Raw genomic sequence first — 22,451 nt, forward strand, 5'->3', positions numbered from 1 at the left:
CTCAGCACTTCCTCTCTAAAATTCCAGATGCTAGAGGCGTTACTGCTCATTCAGTACAGATGGATGCAGGAGTAACTCAGCTGCCTTTTTGCTTGAGCAGGACAGCACTCCATGTGCAGGAAGGTTGCTGATCCAGTTGGGGGCAAGGAGGAAGAGGGAAACACAAACCTCATCTTAGAAAACAACTTCTGTAATTTTACAGAAATTACACTCCTTCCATCTCACTGTGAGGCCAGTCCTACTAGTAGCTTAACATGAACTACTGCACCATGACCATGACATGATACATACCACCATGGTATCTGACACACATCAAGATATTTCTTTCCTTCCTATGACTTTATCCCAGTTGTAAACTTACACTTAACCAAAACCCAGTAACATTTCTCCAGAAATTGCAAAAGAAAAGAGCCGAAGATGAAGATGCACATTCACAGTTGATAAGTGACAAGCTCTGACACCACAAATGTTTCCACATCTGATAAAAGAGGCTTGAGAAGATAAGTGATGACATACTGTCTGCTACTGTGTTCTCCTCAAAAGGTGGATTGTCGATGCCGGACTCGTCTGTCCATGTGGGAAGGGCAGGCGAGGTAAAGCTCTGCTCAGCTGGCACTATTCCCTGATCTGCATCTGGAGATAAACTGCTGGGCTGCTCCATCCCACCGACACCACTCTCGCCCTCTGCTTCTGCTTGCAGCTTGCTCGTTTTCCTTCTCTCCAGAGCAACCCTTCGATGAGAAGCCCCAGGACACCTGTGAAGACAAGGTTTATACCATACTTCAAGGCTGCAGCCATGTTTGTAGCACAAAATCCCTGAGTACTCCACTGAACAGAATTAGCCTTCTTCAAAGCCACAGCTTTAAACTCATCATAAAAATAAATATTAAACACATTGAATTTTAAGGCCAAAATATGTTTTAGTGGACAGAACCCCAAGATAATACTGCCTTTTCCCCCAAATGTCTACTACTTTTGGCCATGAACTAAATGTGCTGTAACACCTTCTGAATGTGGACTTCATTTGTTATCATTGAATGGTTTGGGTTGGAAAGGGCGTTAAAGATCATCTAGTTCCACCCCTCTGCCATGGGCAGGGATACCTTGCACTAGAAGGTGGATTCTGTACATTTCAGTTTCTGGAAGATAACCTTGCTGAAAAGACTAAACAAGACTGGCAAAAAAAGCCACATAAGAGAAGCCCCTTTCAAAAACAGGTCTGGAGACCCACTGAAGCAATCTTTTTTCACCTTAGTAAGCATCACATTTTCCTGGGGTTGAGGGAGGAACGAGATGAAAATTTTACCCATATTGCACTAATTGTTAAAATACTAAAAAAAAAAATTACGCTTGTCTAGGAGTTTGTATGAGAAGTTCAACAAAAGTAACAGTTCTGCTCATCATCTCTTGGACCAGTAGAAGGTGTTTCATTCCCCTTCTATCTCCTGTTTTCTCTGACTTCACACAGGAGGTAAAATTTTTTGCTTTTCCTTATGTGCAATCCTCCCTCAGCATTTGATACTTTTCACTATAAACTCATTTTTGTGAATTTCCATTCTTCTTAATGCAATATTTATTTTTGCTTATGTTTAAGAAAGAAGGGCTACAATGTTGCAAATTCATGGAAAGCCTTCATTTATGGAATAGTCTTGCGTTTATGTGTAGATAATTAGATGTGGACACCAATCTTACATCTGCCTCTGTGACAGTTTTGCCAGTGTCTGATATATCACTTCTTACAGTATTTGATGTCCTTAAAGCTCCTGCTTCTGAAGCTGCTGACCACCTAAAAACACTCACATTGTAGCAGCGTCAGAAAAAAAGGAAACACGTTCTTGAAAGGACTCACTGTTTGGGAACTTGACAGATTGTTATAACAAAAGAAGCAATTATTTATTTTTGCAATGGGAGAAGAAATGAGTTAACAGAGTTAAAGGTAGCAGAAGTCTAACTTGCTAAACCAGAATATTTTGAGAATCACAATTCTGTTCTGATACTCTGTGAAGGGGATTTGATAATATATGGTTAGAATGTTTCAACATGAGGGATTTTGAAGATAACCTAATAACAAAGTTTTTAGGTCCAAATAATGTTGATAGACACCTTAGCTTTTGTGACCCCCAGTCATATTATACATACATAAAGTGATATATATATAGAGAGAGATACATAAAAATCATTAAATCATTTATATATATATATATAGTCATGATATGCACAAAATGATAGAATAGTTTGGTTTGGAAGGGACCTCAAAGATCACCTAGTTCAAAACCTCCTGCCATGGGCAGGGACACCGACACCTTCCACTAGACCAGGTTGCTCAGGGCCCCATCCAGCCTGGCTTTGAACACTTCCAGGGATGGGGAATCCACAGTTTTTCTCGGCAACCTGTTCCGAGAAAGTGCCTCACCACCCTCACAGTAAAGATTTTTTTTCCTATTATCTAAAATAAATCTACTCTCAGTTTAAAGTTATTCCTCCTTGACCTATCACTACATGCCATTGCAAAAAACCCCTCTCCAGTTTTCTTGTAGCCCTGGTAGGTATTGGAAGGTGCTATAAAGTTTTCCTGGAGCTTTTTGTTCCCCATGTTTTGAAGAATAGCAAAAGGTAACCCAAATATGCTCTGAAATATGCATAAAAACATACATTAGAGACAGTTCACATAATAACATGACGCATTTCAGAAAAAATTTCTTAGGGCTTTCCCCAGAGCAACTGCTGGTCATCTTGTTCTTCAAAGTGAAGGAAAGTGCAAGCATAAAAGATGAAAATTATTTGAAAGGTTATGCTTTGTGAAAAATTTTCTCTGATTTTAATGATTAAACACAACCCTACTTCTTGATTTTGCCCAAGCAATATTTACTGCATAAAACCATTGATATAGTGGTGATCAGCTAAGAAATCTGTTCCGTGGCCAGAGCCACGTAAAACTCAGCAGGAAATTTCTCACATTGACCATTTCACAATGCAAACCTCAAAACCAGAATCCCAAAAAAACAAGAAAAGGAGAGATGTAAATGCTTCCTTCAAAATTTCTAAAATACTTCAACTTGATGGCTTAGCCTCATGCTCCCTCAAATCTTAACTCTGGCAATAGGAAAAAAAAAAAAAAAAGGAACAATCTCCACCATCACTCACTTCTGCAGCAACACAGCAAGAGATAAATGCTCTTGCAGAGGAAATCTCTTGTCTACTGGGAGCTCTGACAGACATATTTCTCCCACACTGTTCCATAAGAATTTAGCACAAAGGCACCCCAAGCTGCACATCCTTGCTGTCCCTAAACTTCTCTGCTATATTTTTCAGCAAAGAGGGGAATGAACTATTCAAAACTGACGCTGTCAGAGGACCGCGCTTCAATCCCGCTGAGCCTAGACAGCAGTGTCCAGTGTTATAGACTGCTTCAGCAAACCACATACTCCTTTAGGTATCTTCTACCAAACCACTGTGCTGTAGGCTCTGATTGAGCCAGCTCACAAGGCCTCAGGAAACCAAAGGGCCTGGTGGAGATGGCAAAGCACACCTTCCAATTTTATTTTTTTTAAACTGTATCAAACCAGGACAGCACAAAACTCAGCCCTGGAAGTGTCCTATTTCTGTCAAAGCCTTCTAAACCACAGCCAGATCCTCCTCTACCCTCCTTCACAGAACACATTCTCCCATTTTTACCTGGCAGATGATGAAAGTCATCACACAAAATATAAATAGATTTGAGGTTTATTTTATTAATTGTCATTTCAAAGGGTAATATCAAGAAACGTAAAGAGCCTTCTGAGCACACCTACTCAGTTCAGTGGAATCCCTTTTGTGCAGTACTGTATGGGGCAAAAAAGAGGAAAACCCCTCCAGATTCTTCCCCAAATTAACCACTAATTGTAACAAACTATGACTTTCAACCTGGTATAGTGCAACTGCATTGCCAAGAAAGTAGTTGTCCAGTGGAGACATAGATTCACAGGATGCCAGTTCTTAGGTCTTTAAACACCATATGCCTCCTACCAAGCAGCAAAGCCCAGTATTCGTATTCAATCACATCTATAAGGAGATTTTTGACTTCCACTTGCAACTTAAAAAAGATTTTTATTAGCAGTAGGAATGTATTATTCACAAACAGCAGAACCATACAGCAGTTGTAACAGTTAACAAGCACCAATAAACCTCTAAAGGTGCACACCGTTACCAATACTGCTATTGTCAAATATCTGGGATAAAGAACATTTTGGACTAAATCTTGTAAAAAGTTATGTACACAGATGAGCACCTTGTGATCAAAACAAGCTTTGAAGATTGTATGGGTACAGGAATCCATTCTCATAAAACAAATTGCATAAGTAAGGGCTGAATTGAGACTGAAACATGTCTTACAGGAACTGCATTTCATATCTACCTACAACGCCAGAATATCTTAGCTAGAAGCAAGAAAGGCAGGAATGTTTTCTAAAACTTGTAAAAATTATTTCTTTCATGAATCAAGATGCTCAAGAGTAAGATTTCAACTCAAACTATTCTATGATACTAAAACAACTAGCTAAAGCTGGCTATTTAGAAACCTGAAGGGCAGTTCTCGGTATGTAAAACAAGCTTCTGCTTATATTCATCGACTTCTTCCTCTCCCCCCTTCAACATCAGTTCTGCATGGTGACGAAGCATAGCTTTTATCTTCCATTTCTCTTAATTCATATCAGACAGAACCTACGTCCTGAGGACCTCGCTGCCACCGTCCGAGCTTCACTCGGCCCTGGCAGATGAACCTTAGGATTAAAGGGTGGGCTCAGTTCAGCACACACTGTGTCTCACCTAAAAAAAAATCCACTGTGCAGGCTCGAAAGGTAATGACCTTTCCCAAATCTTCGTTCGCGAAGACTGGCCATACTATATCAGACAGAGAAGAAAAATGGTCTTTTTTGGTTTGTTTGTTTGTTTGTGGTTTTTGGTTGGTTTTTTTGTTTGTTTGGGGTTTTTGTTGTTCTGGTTTTTTTGTATTTTTTTTTTTTTTTGGCAGCCAAATCTGCTGTATTTCTCATTTAAAAGCTGACTTCTTGGAACACTAGCAGCAATCCCTCTTTGCTGATAAAAAGAGCTTTCATACAAAATTGAGATGTAGTTTACAGGGTATTTCTGTGAAATAACAGTAGGAGCTTGAAAAACATATTTGCTCACTGACTACTTACTATAAAGAAAGAATTCATTGTAACTTATGCCATCACCTTCTGCCCAGTCTAGAGGTTTGATAAAAGCAAACACACTAAATAACCTCAAACCAGTTGCACTAAATCATTTTCCAAGCAGGATGCGTATTTAAGCAAAGACTGCAGAGAAGCAACACAAATGCTTTTGCTATTGCTCATAAAACTTTGCTAGCAAAGTGACCTTAAGCAGTAATTCTGGTGGCAAGATTTACAACTGCAATTCAAAGTAAAACCTGGTGCTGCTCTGGAAAGTTAAGCGTCTGGGTCTTGGTTTGTCTTTTGCCAGAGGGAAAACAACAAAAAAAAATAAAGGGAAAAAAAAAAAAAGAAAACAAGGCACTAGGAGTTAACTAGGTTTGTGAATCAGAGAAGACTCAGAAAAATCAAAAAAGACTGGTTTTGTTGCATACTTTTCTCTCCCACCCAAGGACGTGAGAAGCTGACATGGAGTTAAGTGGCTTCAGACCAGACAAGAACCACAATTTACCTTTAATATTTAGGAAATTAAATTGGCACCTACTTTACTAAACATTAACAAATTTTCTGTACCAAGTGACTGTAAAAAATTGTACAATATTACTTCTGGGTTTTTTCTTTAAAATCAGATTATGTGTATTGTGTTTAACTTTGAAAACTACAGTTTGCAAATGAATGTAATGAAACTCAGAGTTTGAGAAATCAAGAATATTTTTTTTTGCAATGAGGTATCATGGAGTGCAATTAGTGACTGTGAAGTTTGTGTCTCATGCCTCTCATCTCCTTGTTGGAGCATCTTGCAGTAACCTTACACTCTGAGGCACCTAGTGGATATGATAACATTTTCTTCCAGCTTTTATGCTCAAATGGAGCCGATTAAAACAACACTGGAAAACCCGAGTGTGAAGGTTTTTAGGCACTGAAAAGTAACAAACCATACTACATTTCTTAGAAAAACAAACCAGTTCATGTAAAAGCTTGTTCAGACTGGTTTATATTAATCTATGCTGACAACTACAATAATACTGGATTTTATATTTCTTTCCTAAATGTAATGATCAGTAGTGGAATTTTACTGGATTCACTAATCCATACAGAATCAAATTCAAACTACGCAGTTGTTGCCATCGTTTATGGTAGCAATGATAATTTACAGGTGTTCAGATGTTTGCAAATAAACTTAATTGAAAACTGTAAATCACCATATACTCAAAATGCGTATCGGCATCCCAAGACAACAGAAGGAATTGAAAATGAGCAGCCTCCTGCAACTGAAAGCTTTTTTCCAGCCGACAAACAGGAAAAGCTAGTGATTCAGCTCACTCAGATTTCATAATAACTTTTTGCATTAAGTAAATGAATATTTCATGTATACCTAAAGATGGCACACACACTGTTCCATGTACAAAAAAATTACGTGACTCTGTTGTAAACAAACCTAATATCATTCAAAGAGATGTCAACCAAGGAAAAAGGACTGAAGAGGTGAGGGATACGACACTGGGAAACCAGAAGATGAATCAAATATTTAGCAGTAGTCTTGCTAGCATTTTGCCTTTTATTAAAATCAAATCGGTTTAATATTAGGGTTATAAATGAAACGAACAATTAGGCCTTCTCACCACTCGCAAGTAATCACATAGATCAGAAATTACTTGCCAGAAGGAAACAAGCAGGAGCCTAAGCTGACATGCAAACTTCAGGGAGAAATAAAAACAGAAAAAAACGCAGAGGGAAAGGCTCTTCATTAGCCCCCATACCTCCCTGACATGGCACTGCACTACCACAACCAACAAAACCCAGGCAGCTCCAAGGCTCATCACAGTCTAGAGCTGCTCAGTGTTCTGTATGTCCAGGGTCCTCCCAGGCTCTGAATCCCCAGAAGCCTTCAGGATGTGGGGAAGCAGGAAGACAGCATGCTGGAAATACGAATGTGAACAAACTGTTTCCAAGGCAGGTGGTGGCTGTCCTCTTTCCCTTCTCTGTGGAGCACTTGCCTGCACACACACTCACACTGCACCTGACTCTTGATCTCCCTCTGTAACGTCACCCTTCACCTAAAGATGGTCTCCAAATGGACAAAGACCAAGACTTGGAAAGAAGTTCATGGGGTAGGCCCATGCACCTCCCAGATGAACCTTTCTGCCTGGGTGGTCACCAGTGTTGCTGGACCAGACTGAGGGCAAGCAGAGGAGGCCCATCAGTCGTGAGAGGTACCCTGTCCACCTGCCTATCTCAAAGCAGAATCAATTCTGACATAACAATTCCTGATAAAGGTTAGTTTAACATGTTCATAAATGTTCTGAAAGTGGGAAATGCACAATCACCACATAAACAATCTGTGCCAGTGCTAGACCATTATAAAGCTTTTCTCCCTAAAACCTGAACTAAATCTTCTTTGTTCCTATTGCATTATTTCTGTCCTCTTTGCAGACAGACTTCGCACATCTCTAATTTTTCCCCTCCCTCAGTCTTTTTCCCCTACCATAATCAACCCTCATTTATTATTTTTTTTTGACAAATAATTTTTTTCAGACTTCTAATGAATCATGTCATTCCCCCTATGGCTGTATCCAAGCAGTCTTCACTATTTTCTGGTGTGATATACTACCAGTGCTCTAGCTGTACATAGTCACAGACTGACCATTTCCTAGGGTCTTCTACAGGGAATTTAAAAGCCATCACTAACTCTCTCACCCTCCTGCCACCAATTTCTACTGCTATACAAACTGGCATAGTAGGGTGTAAGAAACATGCAATGCAAGCACTGGCACCGCTCACCTGTTTTTAAGATGTGCCGCCAGGTCACATCGCTGCATGACTTCCTGACACGCAGAAGAGAAGGGGCACAAAACAAATAGCTTGTCTAACAGTTTATGAACAAGGATGCTGGATTTTTTGCAGAGTTTAAAATGGAGTCTTTTTCGATCCAGCGGGCAGAAATCCTTCTCCTGCAGAAAGTTCCTTAGGCACTTGTAGCAGAAAGTGTGTCCACAGGGAGTGTCCAATGGCTGCAACAAGGGCTGAAGGCAAATGTGACAGACCAAGTCATCGTCCACTTCGTTTTGGTAGTTGTAGAGATGGTTCTCCCTTGTCCAGTGTTGCTGGCCACACTCAAAGCACAGAGGGTTCAAGGAGGCATTCTGCTCCACTGCTGCCATGTCATCACCTGTAGTCCCCATTTTACAGCTAAGAAGACTGATGGATCCTCCTCCTCTTCCTCCTCATAGGAGGAGGATGCTCATGTAAAGCTCATAGGGAAGCTTCTTCCAGGGTGACTTATGCTCTTCAATCAAATGTCATTTTCTGTAACAAATAAAAAAATAAATTATTCATTTTGCACTAAATATGAAAATTCTTTTCAAAACATTTGTCTCTGGGTTTATTATAACACAACAGTTAGATAGATTAAGGGAATATTCCTGTTTTCTCTAAGTTTATCATAGAAGAGAGCAAACAAAAAAAGTACAAGTATGATTCCTTTTACAACACAAACATTTAATGTCTCCGTAACAGCTGCTGCACTGCACAGTTTTCACCTGCAAGATGACCAGTTTGTGACAGCAAGGACACCGCATTATGCAATGTCACACTACAAGCGTATAATTAGCATCTGGCACAAAAATACCCTACTGTGGAATAATAGTTATATGACCAAGTAATTAAATGTGTTCTTTAATATGAGATTATTATTTTAATCTGGTTCTACTCTCTTTTTAGGATTTTGACTATACAGAATATTACATTATTAGTAAAGTTCTAAGTAAGAGTGCATTAAAAATAATGGCAAACAGCTTACCCTGTTCCTTCCATTAGTAATATTGCATATATGTCACCACTTATTTTCAAGTTCTCTCTGTGGGTTGCTACGCAGTAAGGACAGATTCTATCCAATATGACCCACCTGATTTAGTAGAGAGGCCAGTAATACAAATATGGAATAAACTAATCATATGAAGCTGTTGGTTTCAAACAACTTAATCCTGTTTTTCTTTTTATCTAACAAAGTTACAGCAGACTCAATGTGACAATAAAGGACTGTAGGGACTTATTTTCTAAACTTTTTATGTTATTAAACTTTGCCCCTCTAGCTGCCTGGTCGGGAAATTGTGCAGCCGTCAGTCTGCAATTTCCAACACTAAATCCTTATCCCTCCCAACCTTATTTACCTTTCTCTCCCTTACGGAATCACACTGCTTGGCACTCAAAACAGGATGATTTAGAACATAAAACAAATTTTCTCACAGTCTTAAGAGACCTCTGTATTTGTTAGTTTTGGTAAATGTTCGCAGTGGTGGTGGGGGAAGCAAATTTGAGCAATGCTTACTTTGTGACTAAATTCTTAATTGCAATTCAGCAGGCAACACTCATGACAGACACTTACTGTATTCTAGCAGAGTAGCAGCAACCATACGGAGAAATGAAAACTAGTAGTCTAGGTACCAGCTCATCACCTTTATTTTTAGCTGCTGAAATGTAGTACTAAATATATATTCTGAAATTCATGTGCAATACATGCGTTTCACTATGTCTTACTGTTTAAGAGATTCCCTGTTTTGGTTTTTGCCCCTTAACCTCACACAGCCAAGCACAAGACTTAGAGCACATTTTACAAGGATTATTATATCCTTTGACGCAAAAAGGATTAAATAGTAATTTGTAATCCAGGCTTCTATTCTGCTGTGGAAATTGATGCTCATCGTTGCCCTGTCTCGTAGTAGATAATGTGCACCTTCTGGAAAGGATTTCACGAGAGAAGAGCATAACAGTTCTTTCTTGCTGGAGATCAAGAATGCAAAATGAGACCCCAAAAGAGATTAGTCAAAAAACAGTCTTAAACGTATTATGTAAGAGCTCAAAGATTGGAGAGCAGATAAGGAGAGCAGCGCACGGGGTCCACGTGCTCAAACTGCAGCTCTGCATTTGTGCTGCTGGATTAATGCAAAAGGGATGAGAACCATCTAATGGCTGTTCTTTATGTAATGCAAAATAAACCAGATAAATGCTCTAGAAAAACACTGCATTGATTTGCAACTTTACCAAATTATTTTGCTACTCAGGGCACCAGGAAAGGAACACGTGGTACGTGCCACAATTGTACTTGGGGTTACCTGCAACACCAACAGGCGGGCAGGGGAAAGGGACACGTAGACAGGTAGCAAAAGCCATTTCATGAGTGCATTGTCCAAATGGTAGACTCACTTCTACCATTGACTACGACCAGGATTCTTCCTCCTTCTCCAAGTAACCCAGGTCCCAAGAGAGGACCAAGTCTGACAGCAGCAGGGCTACAGAAAAACCCAAGGACCATTCTGTGTACTGCTATTATGGAGCTCCAGTTATGGACTCCTGACAGTGAACATCCTGAATTCACCTTCTTGAAGGCTTCTAGCACTTCTATCCTTTGAAGTCTATGTAACTCACACAGCAGTCTGTGACAGAACTCCAGGCAACGTCATACAGTAAATATACTCATGAGATACTTTGAGATGTGTGACTTGCTGTGGTCAAAGATACTTGTGGCCCCTCTTTTAGAAGGTTGTAATTAAATCATTGCATGTGTTAAAAACTCTTTTTAATAGCTTACTATAAATTTTGAACAAAAGGTAAAATCAGAAAAGTTATTGAGCAATTGGGTATTCACTGCCATATTAAAAATTATCACAAAGAGTCTTCTCTCCTAGGAAACGTATACCCAGAGACAGGCTCTGTTCACTGAAGTCACAAGAGCTTGTCCTGAGTGAAACACAGGCAGTCACTCTATGGCCCACCACTGCAGCAGGTGAGCAGACACACCTGTTCCTACGACTGACACATCCCAGTTTTGGAATGCTGTGCTTTGCTGCAGAGGTGCCACTCCAGGCCAGGGGTAGGCTGTTCCTGCTGACAGCTGACATTGCCTCTAGTCAGTCCTTGGTGCTGCCAGTGTCCTGTTAGCTTAAACTATTAAAAAATGCCATATGAAGTAACCCCACCACCTTTTCTGCAGCTGACGTCATCACCCTTCCACAACCATTCTGCCAGCAGAGTTGTGGAAGAAACAGATAGTGGATTACAACATGAAGATTCAAAAGGAAAAAAAAAAATCCCACTGCCACCACCCAAAAAACCCCCTAACCAACAATAAAAAACCAAACAAAAAACCAGACAAAAAAATAAAATACCCCTCAAAAATAAAAAAATAACGACAAAAAAATAATAATAGAAAAATCGAGATTTCTGTACTTTCACACTTCTGTCTGCTTTTTTCACTGCCGCGCTGTACTTGGGGCAAGCCCATTCCATCACTGAGGAATCACTCCCCAGGACTTGTATCGTTCATATACTGTGGTGCCTAATTATCAATTGCTCCCAGTGCAAAATATCAGCTTATTTTCAAAGTCCACAAACACAATATTTGTAGTCTGAGCAACAGCTGGGATGGCAGGCAAGGTCTAAATTTCACTGATGTAAAGCACTATACCCCTGAAATCCACAGTATTAGAGCATTGCCATTTATAATACCCTACTTCAACCCTCTTTCTGCATCCCTTATACTATTTGCTATATCTGTTATCACAGCAGATCACCAGCATCACAGGATGATAACAGCTCAGGAAAAGCTGCAAACAGGAAAAATAGCCAGAATTATAAAAAATATGAAGTGGGTAAAAGAGCCAGCTAGGCCCGTTATTCAAGTCGTATAATTCCCTAGAAAATAATTCTCCCAGGACTTTGTTAAACCAGTCAAATAGTGCAGGTGCTGCCCTGCTTTCAGTTTTAAATCACAATCCATTTGGAAACCAGGTAAGACTGGACATCTGACTGTGCAAATTTTTATTTTAGTTTTTTAAGTGGAGTGCACATGAGAACGATTTTTAGGCTGCAAAAGACAGCCTTATCCTTAGGCCTCCTCTAGTTCTGACTTATTGATTCAACTAACATTCTCTGGAGAAGCCTGACACATTTTTACAAAAGCATAAGATGTCAGGCTTTATACCTACATCAGATTTCACAATGTTTATTCCTTCTATCTGAATAGGCACTATTAAAAAAACCCCAAACAAACCACAAGCAAACTGGAATTGTAACAATAACTTGGCCTTTTTACTATGGTTGTCTTTACGTAAGTCACAAATAATTAACACTAGTTCCAGTTTGAAGTTAATGGAAATATGTATTTTGCAATTAATGCTCTCAGGATTTAAGTAATCTATTTCTAAATTATCTCAATAAAATCCTAGAGATTTAGAGCCCATTAACTGACTGGTCAAAATTTTACAAAAAAATCCGGAGTATTCTCCAGAAGCAAACAACTATATAGAACAACTGTCTTACCAACTAACCTCTTCAAAAATTACCTTCACTATACCACAATTTCTTATTTTGTTTGCAATCCCCTATGCAATTTTCTCAACCAAAAGCAAAGGTCAAAAGAGCACCCTTAGATGAATGACACCTCTGTTCCTTTGCTGGACTCTGGTGTCCCAAAATGGCTGGGATGCAAATCTCAGTTCTGTGCCTAACAACTTTCTACATCAGAATGGACATATTCACACCGAGATCTATCTCCCCATTGAATCAATGGTTAATTTCTACCGTGTAGTTTAAACCAACTGCAAGTGAAAAACCGTCCACCCGTATTTCCACTTGATTAAAGGCCACCAGGTACTGGCTGCTGCTTCTTCTCCTCCCAGAAGGCTCAAAATTTTGCTGCCTCCTGGCAGCACAGAAACGCCTCAGTATATCCCTTCCTTATCCCTCTGCATTGTGGAAAGGGAGGGTATGGAAAAAACTCTGACAGCTATGGTGAAGACTTCATGTGACCCTGAATTCAGGCAGCCCTTTCCTGGTCAGTCAGATTTGACCTTGCAAGGCAACACATAACACAAACTGATCAGTAACACTGAACAACAGTACGGTCATCAACCTGGATTTCAGGCTTAATTTTAAAATGTCACAAGATTTCCAAAGTCTGTTCTCCATGGTCAATGGCACCTGAGTACCTATGCTAGCTAGGAAGGGTCCTATGATACCCAAACTCCTGTGCTTATTCAAATGCCAGGGTTGTGAACAGCATGTCTGAGCAGTCAAGGCTGGATCAACACAAGCCCCAGGAAAGGGAAACTAGACAGTGGTTAAATCCATTCCTTAAAACCACATCATAACATTAATTAAACATTAGTTCTTAGTTCCCAGTCCAGTAGTCTTCATAGGAATTACAGTATCAGGCTGATGATTCCTAACTGTTCTCAAAGCAGACCCTAGCTTGAGTGGAAGAATAAAAAATAGAAGAAACTAATAAAAAACATAATGGGAATAAACAGCTAGCGAACAGCACTAGAAGGGAAAAGTGTTATTCCCCTTCTTCCCATAAGCGTGACCCAGCTCATTAGATACAATCTCTGCTTTAATATTAAAGCCATACAGCAAACAAGTGAAGCAGTACTAGCAACATGTATTGACTTTACAATAGCCATGTTAATTATACTGATATCTGAGGGCTGCACTGCCTTCAGACACCAAACCCCAATACAATTCTAGTCCAAGTTTATGAGACAGTAATCCTGTTAAGACTCTTTGTCTTTTGAAAATGCAAACATATGAAAGTGTTGTCAAAAAACACCACCTGTCAGCTCAAAGTCAGGAAACAAAATCTACCAGATATGGACAGGGCACAGCAATTAGCCTGGGGCAGTTTTCTGCTAAAGCTGCAGCCACACTGTCACCGCATGCCAATTACCCAATACACCTATTTTTGGTGCCAAAAAAAAAAACAAACAAGCAACCCTTTTCCATGTTTTTAAATGTTCAGCAGAGTGACTGGAAGTTTTATATTCAAAATAAATAATATTGTACCTGAATGGTGACTTTGTTCCACTGAACCAAAACCAGGCAATGCCAGGTTTGCAGTAAAACCACCTCTCCATAGATTATTTTTTTGCCTCTGTGATAGCCTTTTGGTTCCATCAAAGGAATGCCCTCACAGACAAGATGTCAACCCTACACCAGGTGATGACGCCATTATCACTGCAAAGGCAACGGGTCACAGGTGACAGTTTTCCTTCCCCACCTCAGGAGCAAGGGTTTTTACATGCAATTCCTTAAAAAAACATGCACATGCTCTCCCCTTGCTGAGTATTTTCACAGTACGGTATTTTTCAAGAATGCAAAATGAAACCCTGCTTAAATCTGAGGAATAAGTGTTTTTGGGAAAATTAACAGGACTGTAAGCTGTGTTTGATATTTGTAGAGTGCCGTGTTTCCATGGCAACTAGGGGGCTACGGGCTTTAATTACCATTGCAACGTTAAGGGTCCCCGCTGTACATCAGGGTGTGAGATGTTGCCACGCGAGCGGACCGGCAGAGGAAATGTCTGTGCTGCCCTCTCTGCCCCACGGCTGCCTACAGAGGTTTAGAGGTTCCAAGCAACCATCACACCAGGAAACGAAGTGATGTACAGAACAGGGACACCAAAGGGAAGCACAAGACTAGTTATCCTTAGGAGAGATGATGGATGATGCCCACCTCCCAAAACCACAACCTCAAACCCAGGGATGCTCGACATCCTTAACAGGAGGAAAGAGAGGGACATGGTGCCCAAAGATAAAACAAATGTCCAGAAGGTTTTGCTCAAACATGCAAAGATCATCTTGCAGCCATCTTCCGTGGCACAAATGGAATGGCTTCTATTTTGGGACCAGGAGATTAAAACAGCTTTATGTTAGTCAAATTGGTCTCGAATGAGATAGGGAAGATGAGCACTGTGACTGTACAGAGGTCCCTGCAATGAAATATCCATTCTTTGTAGCAAATACAGAGTTACATCTAATAAATCACCTCAGAATAGAAGAAAAGGAAGTAAGAGTATGAATCTTTAATGAAGATACATCTACAGATTAAATTTTCCATATTCCAACTGAACAAGATTAACACTGAAAAGGGAGGAAGTAGGACACTCAAGCCAAGCCAGATGAGAGCCACTCCTAGTCTGCAGGAAGCACGAACCCCACCAGAGAAGAATGAACTTGAGCTTGCACCCTCTCCTCTACAGGCATGGCAGCCACTGCTGCCCAACCTAAGTGAAGTATTGCTCACAAGTACTTCCCTCCTCTGCCATCCCACTTCACAAGAGAGGCAGGAACTGTCTTTATAATTTGTGAGAAGATTCCCATTCTCTAAGTAAATTAAATTTTCTGCTCAGTGGAAAGAAAAGTGCCTCTTTCTGGAGGCTATCCCTATTTGGTGTCAGAAGCCACCACACTGCAGGAATGCCTAAACATGGGACAAGCACCTGGCGACTCAAGATGCACCCAGGTATCTCAACAACCGAGCAGGTTGGCAACTTTTAGGTCTAAGCATATAAAAAGATCTGCAAGAAACCTCCTTCAAGTTTCTAAACCTGTTTCCAGTTTTTTGCAGCAGTGAAAAAATAAAAAGTAAAATGAAATGAAAGTGAAAATAATGCACTCTTACCTGCCAGGAGACCCAAAGACAAATTTCCTTCCTAGTGCAAAAATAAGGAAAGCAGTATCTAATTACACCTGCTGTAACAGGTGGGCTTTTATATCCAGTGGAAGCAAAGAGAGTACCCCAAGAGTCAAAAATCCACGATAAGGAGACAATTAGTAAAGCTTTCTTCTCACTGATGGAGCAGAGGAGAAAGGCAAGAAAGAGTAAAACATTTGCTTATCCGCCATGGATATTTTCTGCCGTGCAATCTGTCCACCAGCCCTTGCCATATGTGCCACCCTTTCTGTTCGGAGATATGAAAGCAGAGGAAAGCTGTCCATCAAGATGCTAAACCTTCTGGAAAGCCCTCCCCTGCGCACTTTGCCCTGAAAAGGGGACTTTCATGGATGAACAGAAAACACTTAACTAGATTAAATGTAGCTTGCTCCTGGAGATGTACAGAGAGAATTTGATTTGATTAATTCAGATTTTAAGGAGCAGCAGAGATCCAAAGAAACTAAAGGAATCTGAGAGCTATGTTCCCTTTTTCTGCTCTTCTGTATAACCAGCCCCCAGCCCTACGGGTGTGCATGGAAGAAATTCAGGGAGACAGCACTGAGATTAATCGCAAAATAGCTTTGATGACAGAGAGAAGCTGAGGGTGGAGGGGTGTAAAGGATAAAAGAACTTTCTGAATAGTTAAATTGCAGGACTTAACTATTTTCAAGGAGAAACGCCAGCCCATCTCTTCCTTCAGGCATATGCCACCTTGCATAACTTGTTACAGCTGGTTTCCCCCATCAACCACAACTTGAGTGATGGTGGAAAGCTATTTTCAAAGGTAAACTATGCTGTTACTAAGCAGTTTTTTTGCTTAGCCACATCACGAAAAAAAACAAAGCTACCTCCTACTAAGCTAACAAAAATCCCACAATCTCTCTCAAAACAAGCATTTCTAAGATCTGTGCGAGACAGAGCCAAGAAGACTCGGTTTAGAGACAGCTCAGATAAATGATAAGCCCCACGCTGTCCTTGTCCTGCAGGAAAGGAGGCAGAGTCCTCTGCAGGAGCGAGTGCCCATGGGCTGAAAAGAACACATGAGAACTCACGACCAGAGGAAGAAAGTTGAAAGTACAGGAGAGTAGTGCAGAGGATGGTCTAGACTTGGTCTGAAGCTTGCAGCTTCAGCCTCCAGCCTCAACCTGCCAAACCCCAGCAGCTAAGGAGCATCACTTGGAGAGCTAAGGCAATTGCCTAAACTCCTTATTTTCTCCCTAATGAAAGAAAACAAATATCATCACATTAGGACTCTCTCTCAGAAAAAGAAGAAAATAAGAGCCTTCTTTAAGCCCACAGTCAAAGGAGCATTTAACTCAGCCTACCTACACGCAGGCCAAATTAGCCAGGAGACATGACTTGCCCCTGAGCAGGGATACTGCAGGCAGTGACCGGCTCACCTCCACAACCACCCCTCTTAGTCTGCAGCCCAGCACAACCAGGGATCAGGGAAAGCTGGGCTGGCTCTGGCCACTCCTCGGCAAGCAGGCGGCTCATCCCAAAAGCACTGCCACACCTGAGCAGTCTCTATTCGTGCCTGGGAATGACATTAGGATCCCATGCACTAGCTGTCATTTGAATTAACTCCATGATAAAGGTAAGTTCTTTGATTCTTAATGCTTTAGGGAGATGGCTGTGCCTCTCCCTATTAAATCTGTTGAAGAAATTTAACTCTGCTGCTGTACATAATTTAATTTCCACCTAATTTCCAGGGAGAACTTTCTTTCTGGTATGTGTAAAAAGCTGGCTGACCCAGCTTTGGGCAGACAGAAAAGGCAGAGCATGACTTGTCCTCATGCTCTTTTATATTTGTACAAAATACCCCCATACTATTTTTTAGGATGCTTTTCAGAAAATAAAACCTTTGAATTGAGACTTTCTGCTTATGTCGCCTGTCATACCTCAACAGATGTACTCTGTAGAGATATTGAAAATGTATGGCTCCACACATTATCAGAATTTACATAACAAGAACATGTTAGATCTAGAAGTTGTAGTCTTAAAATATACAAATATCATCTTAAATAAAAACCATTTAAATACTTTGTATGTAAACAGATATTTACATGCACAGTAGACTAGTGCTTGATCTGGGGCCTCCAGACAGGATTCAGAGAGGGAAGTGGATGTTGAGTTGACTATGTAAAAATCAAGTCTGGTTATACATATTTGACAGAGACAAAAAACATGGAGCAAAGCCTGCTTTTTAGTCCCACTATAGGAATCATACATTCTCCACTTCGGCCCTTGTAATTACACAGCCACCAAGAATGAGTGGAGACAACATTTGCTGAATGAAAAAAAAAAAAATCAATTATTTTTCCTAAAACACTTCTCTATCCCCTAACCAAGTTTGCCAGCTGTTTATTTCAAATACTTTCTCCATAAGTTTGTCTAACTGCATGTTAAATACACACACAAACATATATAAATAAAAGTAGAATTTCACCACCTATTACATAGGGAAGCTTTTACAGCGCAGCTATTTATCCACCTGAGGTGCAAAGTTTGGCTGCTACAGCGTGTCCCTTGAATCCTGTTACTGCTCTCAGAAAGAAACTACTTCAGTGGGAACACTGCTGGAAAACAGTTCTTTAAGATTCAAGTGAAAATGATGGCAAAGATGCACAGCAGCACACACACAGCAGGCCAAGAGGTCCTGGTATGTATTCTCGCATGAGTGACAGGGGCTAAATATTAAGCAGCAATCTTCCAACTCACCCTTGCAGAATGAATAATGTGGAGGAGGGAGAGCTGAATTGCTGTTACAGCATTTCTGGCCACTTTCCTTGATGGCCTTGTTCTCTTTGTTTAAGAAAAAATAACATTCCTAAACAAAGGCAGGCAACTGAAAACCATTACCTTCTAAGTGAGTAGTACAAATTAAAATCAAATCAAAGAAAAAAAAATGACACTAAGGACAAGTAAAGTGGCAGCACCTATGTAAGACATCAAACTGGTAGCCATATGCAGAAATCATATATAACAGACAATATATGTAAAGAACTATAAATCAAGAAATAAACTAGAATAAAATTGCTCAATACAAGAGAGTTAAGTCCTCACAGAAGGCTACAAGCAAACAGGGGGAAAGCTCAGAAGTTTGTTAGGGTGGGGAGGCATCAGGGCTCCCAACTGCTACGCTCATCTAGCGAACAAAAAAGGAGTTGTTGAAAAAAAAAGGCCTAGAATTATGAAAGAAAAATGCATTTCGGTTCTTAGATACTAAATCATAAATTTGCAAAACATATACAAGACATTTACTCACGTCACTAGGCAATTCTGATTCACCACATTTTGGGAAGAGAGTGGGAAAGGAGCAATGCGCTAAAGAGCCCCACCAGGTAGGCCGTTCAGATTCCTAACTTTAGGCATCACTCTTCTGTATTCATGGTCAAAATGGCTGCAGCAACAGAGGCCAACAGAGGCATGCTACATTGGGAAGGAGCCAACCTTTTCCTCCTCCTCCTCCCTGTCCAATCTCTTTTCAACATGCTGAAATTTTGCATTTGAGATTCTGTGGGGGATGATACAATTTTCACTTCCTAATTTATTCCATGCATTCAACCCCTAAGAGCTAGCTTTTAAAATACCAGTCTTGCTTTGAAGGATAGTACTTCATCAGCAGTGCTTTTGAAAAAAGGTCTTTAAGAGGCAGACAACTCACCCTCTGGAGTACCCATCTTCTTTGCACTCCTTAACCACAACACCCATTTTCTCAAACGAAGCACTTCTCAACAAGTTAGGTTAGGTTCATAGACATAAAAAATTCAATTTCTCTTTTATTTCTGCACTTTTTTTACTCCCAACCTATGCTAAACACTTTCACATGTTCTATGCCAGATACTTAGATGAAACATTTTTCAAGCTTTATAAACATTTTTTTTTTAATTGCCATATTGTCCAAGAGCCAGAAACCATCAGACACAACAATCCTGCTGCACTGGGAGCTGTGTAAATGAACCCAAAGTATTATGGTGTCTCCAAGATAAGGACTCACATTCCCATGGGATATATTTCTTTTTCACAAAAAAAAGCCACAGTGCTGTGCAAAGAGACTACGAGATGCCAGAAATGCCACATGAACCAGTGCTGCTGTAGACACATGCCTACCTTTCATACAAGAAGCAGCAGCAGCTGTGTTGGTAAGGCCAGGTTAGCTCCATGCAAGGGAGTATTTGGAAATAGCATACTTCCAAGTTCCTCTGCTCCTATCAGCAACAGGGATTCAAGAAATTACTCAGAAGTTCACCTGCGAAGTCCCTGTTCATAAACTCCAGATCCTGTAAGAAGCAGCTCAAACTTACCAATCAAGTTCAGAGCAATCTAATGGCTCACAAGAACAGGGTTTAATGGGTTTAAAGACAATGCCACAAGTCATCTTCACTTAGCAGAGTCGCTAAAAAGCTAAGGAACACCCAGAAAAGAAGTGCACACTTAATCCTGAGAAGGGTCCCTTCTGTATCAACCCCACAAAAAGCAGTCTGCTCTACAGTTACCAGTTTCCAGCTAGACACAGACACTTGTGTCAGAAAACCAACCTTTTATGCTTCCATAAAGAACTGTTTAATACTGCAATAAAAAACAGCCTTGATTTTCACTGATTTTGACAGTTAAAAAGCTAATAATTTCAGTTTAGTGAACCAAGAGGAGGACAGACAGGGTAATTAAAAGCCTTTATCCTGTACTTCATGTGAAAACCAGAAATGCAGACAAGAACATGATGAGAGTCTCATTCAAAGGAGACATTTTACTTTAAAAGCAGCAACTCAACTACAAGCAACACTATCTCTTAATATCAGTCATATGGGATGAGAACACAGAAACAAGTAATATCCCAGGCAACTAGGCTGCCTCCATGTGTTGAGTGACTATAAATAAAAGACATAGGGAGGATGGAGTCATGAGAAGGCCATCCCAGCTGAAGAATTTTAAGATGGAAAAGGTAAAACCTTTCATGGAACTGAGAAGTTACACTAGAAAGCTTCTGCAATAATATAACATACTTTGGCTAAAGGGAGTAATTTGCATAATTTCCCTTTGTAAACTTTGAGACTAGAAATTTATGAACTCAGATTTACTGCTTGTCCACACGGACCGGTTTAATTGAACATTAGGTTTCAATAAAGTTAAATTCTGAACTGACACTTATTTTGCTGTTAGAGTATGTTGTGTTGCTTTAGCTTTAGTGAATCCTTATTACTAAATGGAATATAAACCAGAAAGGGTTTACAAAGAGTCTTGGTTTTTTTTCCACTGAGTACATGAAAATAAATCACTGTACCTTTCCTATATCCAATAAAAGGTGTTTTCTTTCTGGATGCTAGATTTGGAGAGCAGCACATCTGCTGAGGCACTGGCTGGCTGGAGACCCAAGTTTTCCACTGCCCTCCAGACTCCCTTCAGACTTGCAAATGTAACTGAGGAGATACTCTGGCTTAGAGATTCCCAGTACCAAAAAACTGACAGCCAGAGCATGCAATGAACTAGCTATAAAACTGTACTCCAAATAATTATTGTAAACATTGATACACAGTATGCTTAAGGTAAGAAAATACACCAACAGAACCAGTGAACCTCACCAACAATTTCAAATCTTCAGTTAAAAAACCTCCTAACAGCCAGACCTCACTTGCTTTCCCGTTTTTTTCCTCTCTCCTTCCCCTCCTCAAATCCTGGAAAAACAGCAAAATGTGAAATATTCTTTGGGATAAACACTTCCAGCTGAAAATATTAAGTGCAGTTATTTCAAAATACCTACACACCAACAAGTCCTGAAAGCAAATAGATTTAATAAATAAAGAAGGAACAAAAGTCTGAATGATCTTCAGTTTCTCATTCTGTTTTTCAGGAGTATATCATCCTCTTCTGATTTTAAAAAAATCTTAATCAAAGGACTTGTGTTACTTAAAGTTTGCATGTGTTGCACAGCACCCAGCAAAACAAGCAACCTTTTTTTGCAAGGTGGTTATGAAGGTTACCTGGAAGTTTACCAAGGTTTCTAGGATGCCCATTGGAAAACCTTATGGATAACTGTACAAACACTACTCCACACGTATCCTAGGAGACCAAAGAGCTTTCGTATTTAAGAGCTTATTTCCCAGCCACCCTCTCAATACACATCTCATGCAATTATAAATAATACAAATAGCTGCGAGAAAGGAGGACACTGGTTTAATTTCAGCCAGAACATATGCTGACCTCTGCTTGTATCTGCATAAATGTTGCATTGTATTTCACTACTTCTTTCTCACCTTCTGACTACAAGAATACTATGTAAGATACCTCATGTAATTCATGAAATGGTGTTTTTAAACTTGAATTTTTACAACCACACAAAGATATATTTTTTTTAATCTTTAAAAATTCACACACATTCATGCAAATCACCATAAAGAGCCTTTGTATTCAGCCTGCTAAAAACAACATATAATTTAGGAAAAACCCTCCAAAAGAGAAATTTAGAAAAAAAAAATTAAACAAAAGCACAAACCAGCTAATTTAAGAGACTCACTTTACACTTCATGTTTGAATAGCCTATGCAATTGAAACAAACTGAATCAAAAGCAATCCCTTCATTGCTTGTTTGTAATTCTCATCGCAAGGTCTAACCTGCAGTTAAGCACCCAGCGCCCAGACTCTCAAGAGGAGCAGCCTTAAAATGCCGAGCAGAGCCCTGGAAACACCCTGGTACAATTCCTTGGCAGCCGGCACCCAGGTTCTATTACAAAACCTGCAACGCAGACCATGACAGCTCCTTCTCTTCCTCACCTTTTTGGTCTACATTTCTTA

General features: G+C 40.1%; 1 protein-coding gene across 2 annotated transcripts in view; it reads right to left on the reverse strand.

Moving 5' to 3' along the window:
• LNX2 (ligand of numb-protein X 2) overlaps positions 1 to 22,451 on the reverse strand; it is a 58,215-nt gene that overhangs the window by 16,832 nt on the left and 18,932 nt on the right. Inside the window, exons 1-3 of one of the 2 annotated variants that reach the window (XM_064645425.1) lie at positions 15,627 to 15,973; positions 7,953 to 8,477; positions 517 to 755 (exon numbers count right to left, since the gene is read on the reverse strand). In XM_064645425.1, coding sequence (XP_064501495.1) covers positions 517 to 755; positions 7,953 to 8,353 — 640 coding nt within the window. In that variant the 5' untranslated portion in view covers positions 8,354 to 8,477; positions 15,627 to 15,973. Of the gene's footprint in view, positions 1 to 516; positions 756 to 7,952; positions 8,478 to 15,626; positions 15,974 to 22,451 lie in introns of those variants that run through there. The other variant, XM_064645424.1, reaches the window with a different exon arrangement.

Source organism: Pseudopipra pipra, chromosome 2, assembly GCF_036250125.1.
Source record: "Pseudopipra pipra isolate bDixPip1 chromosome 2, bDixPip1.hap1, whole genome shotgun sequence".
Lineage (NCBI taxonomy): Eukaryota > Metazoa > Chordata > Aves > Passeriformes > Pipridae > Pseudopipra > Pseudopipra pipra.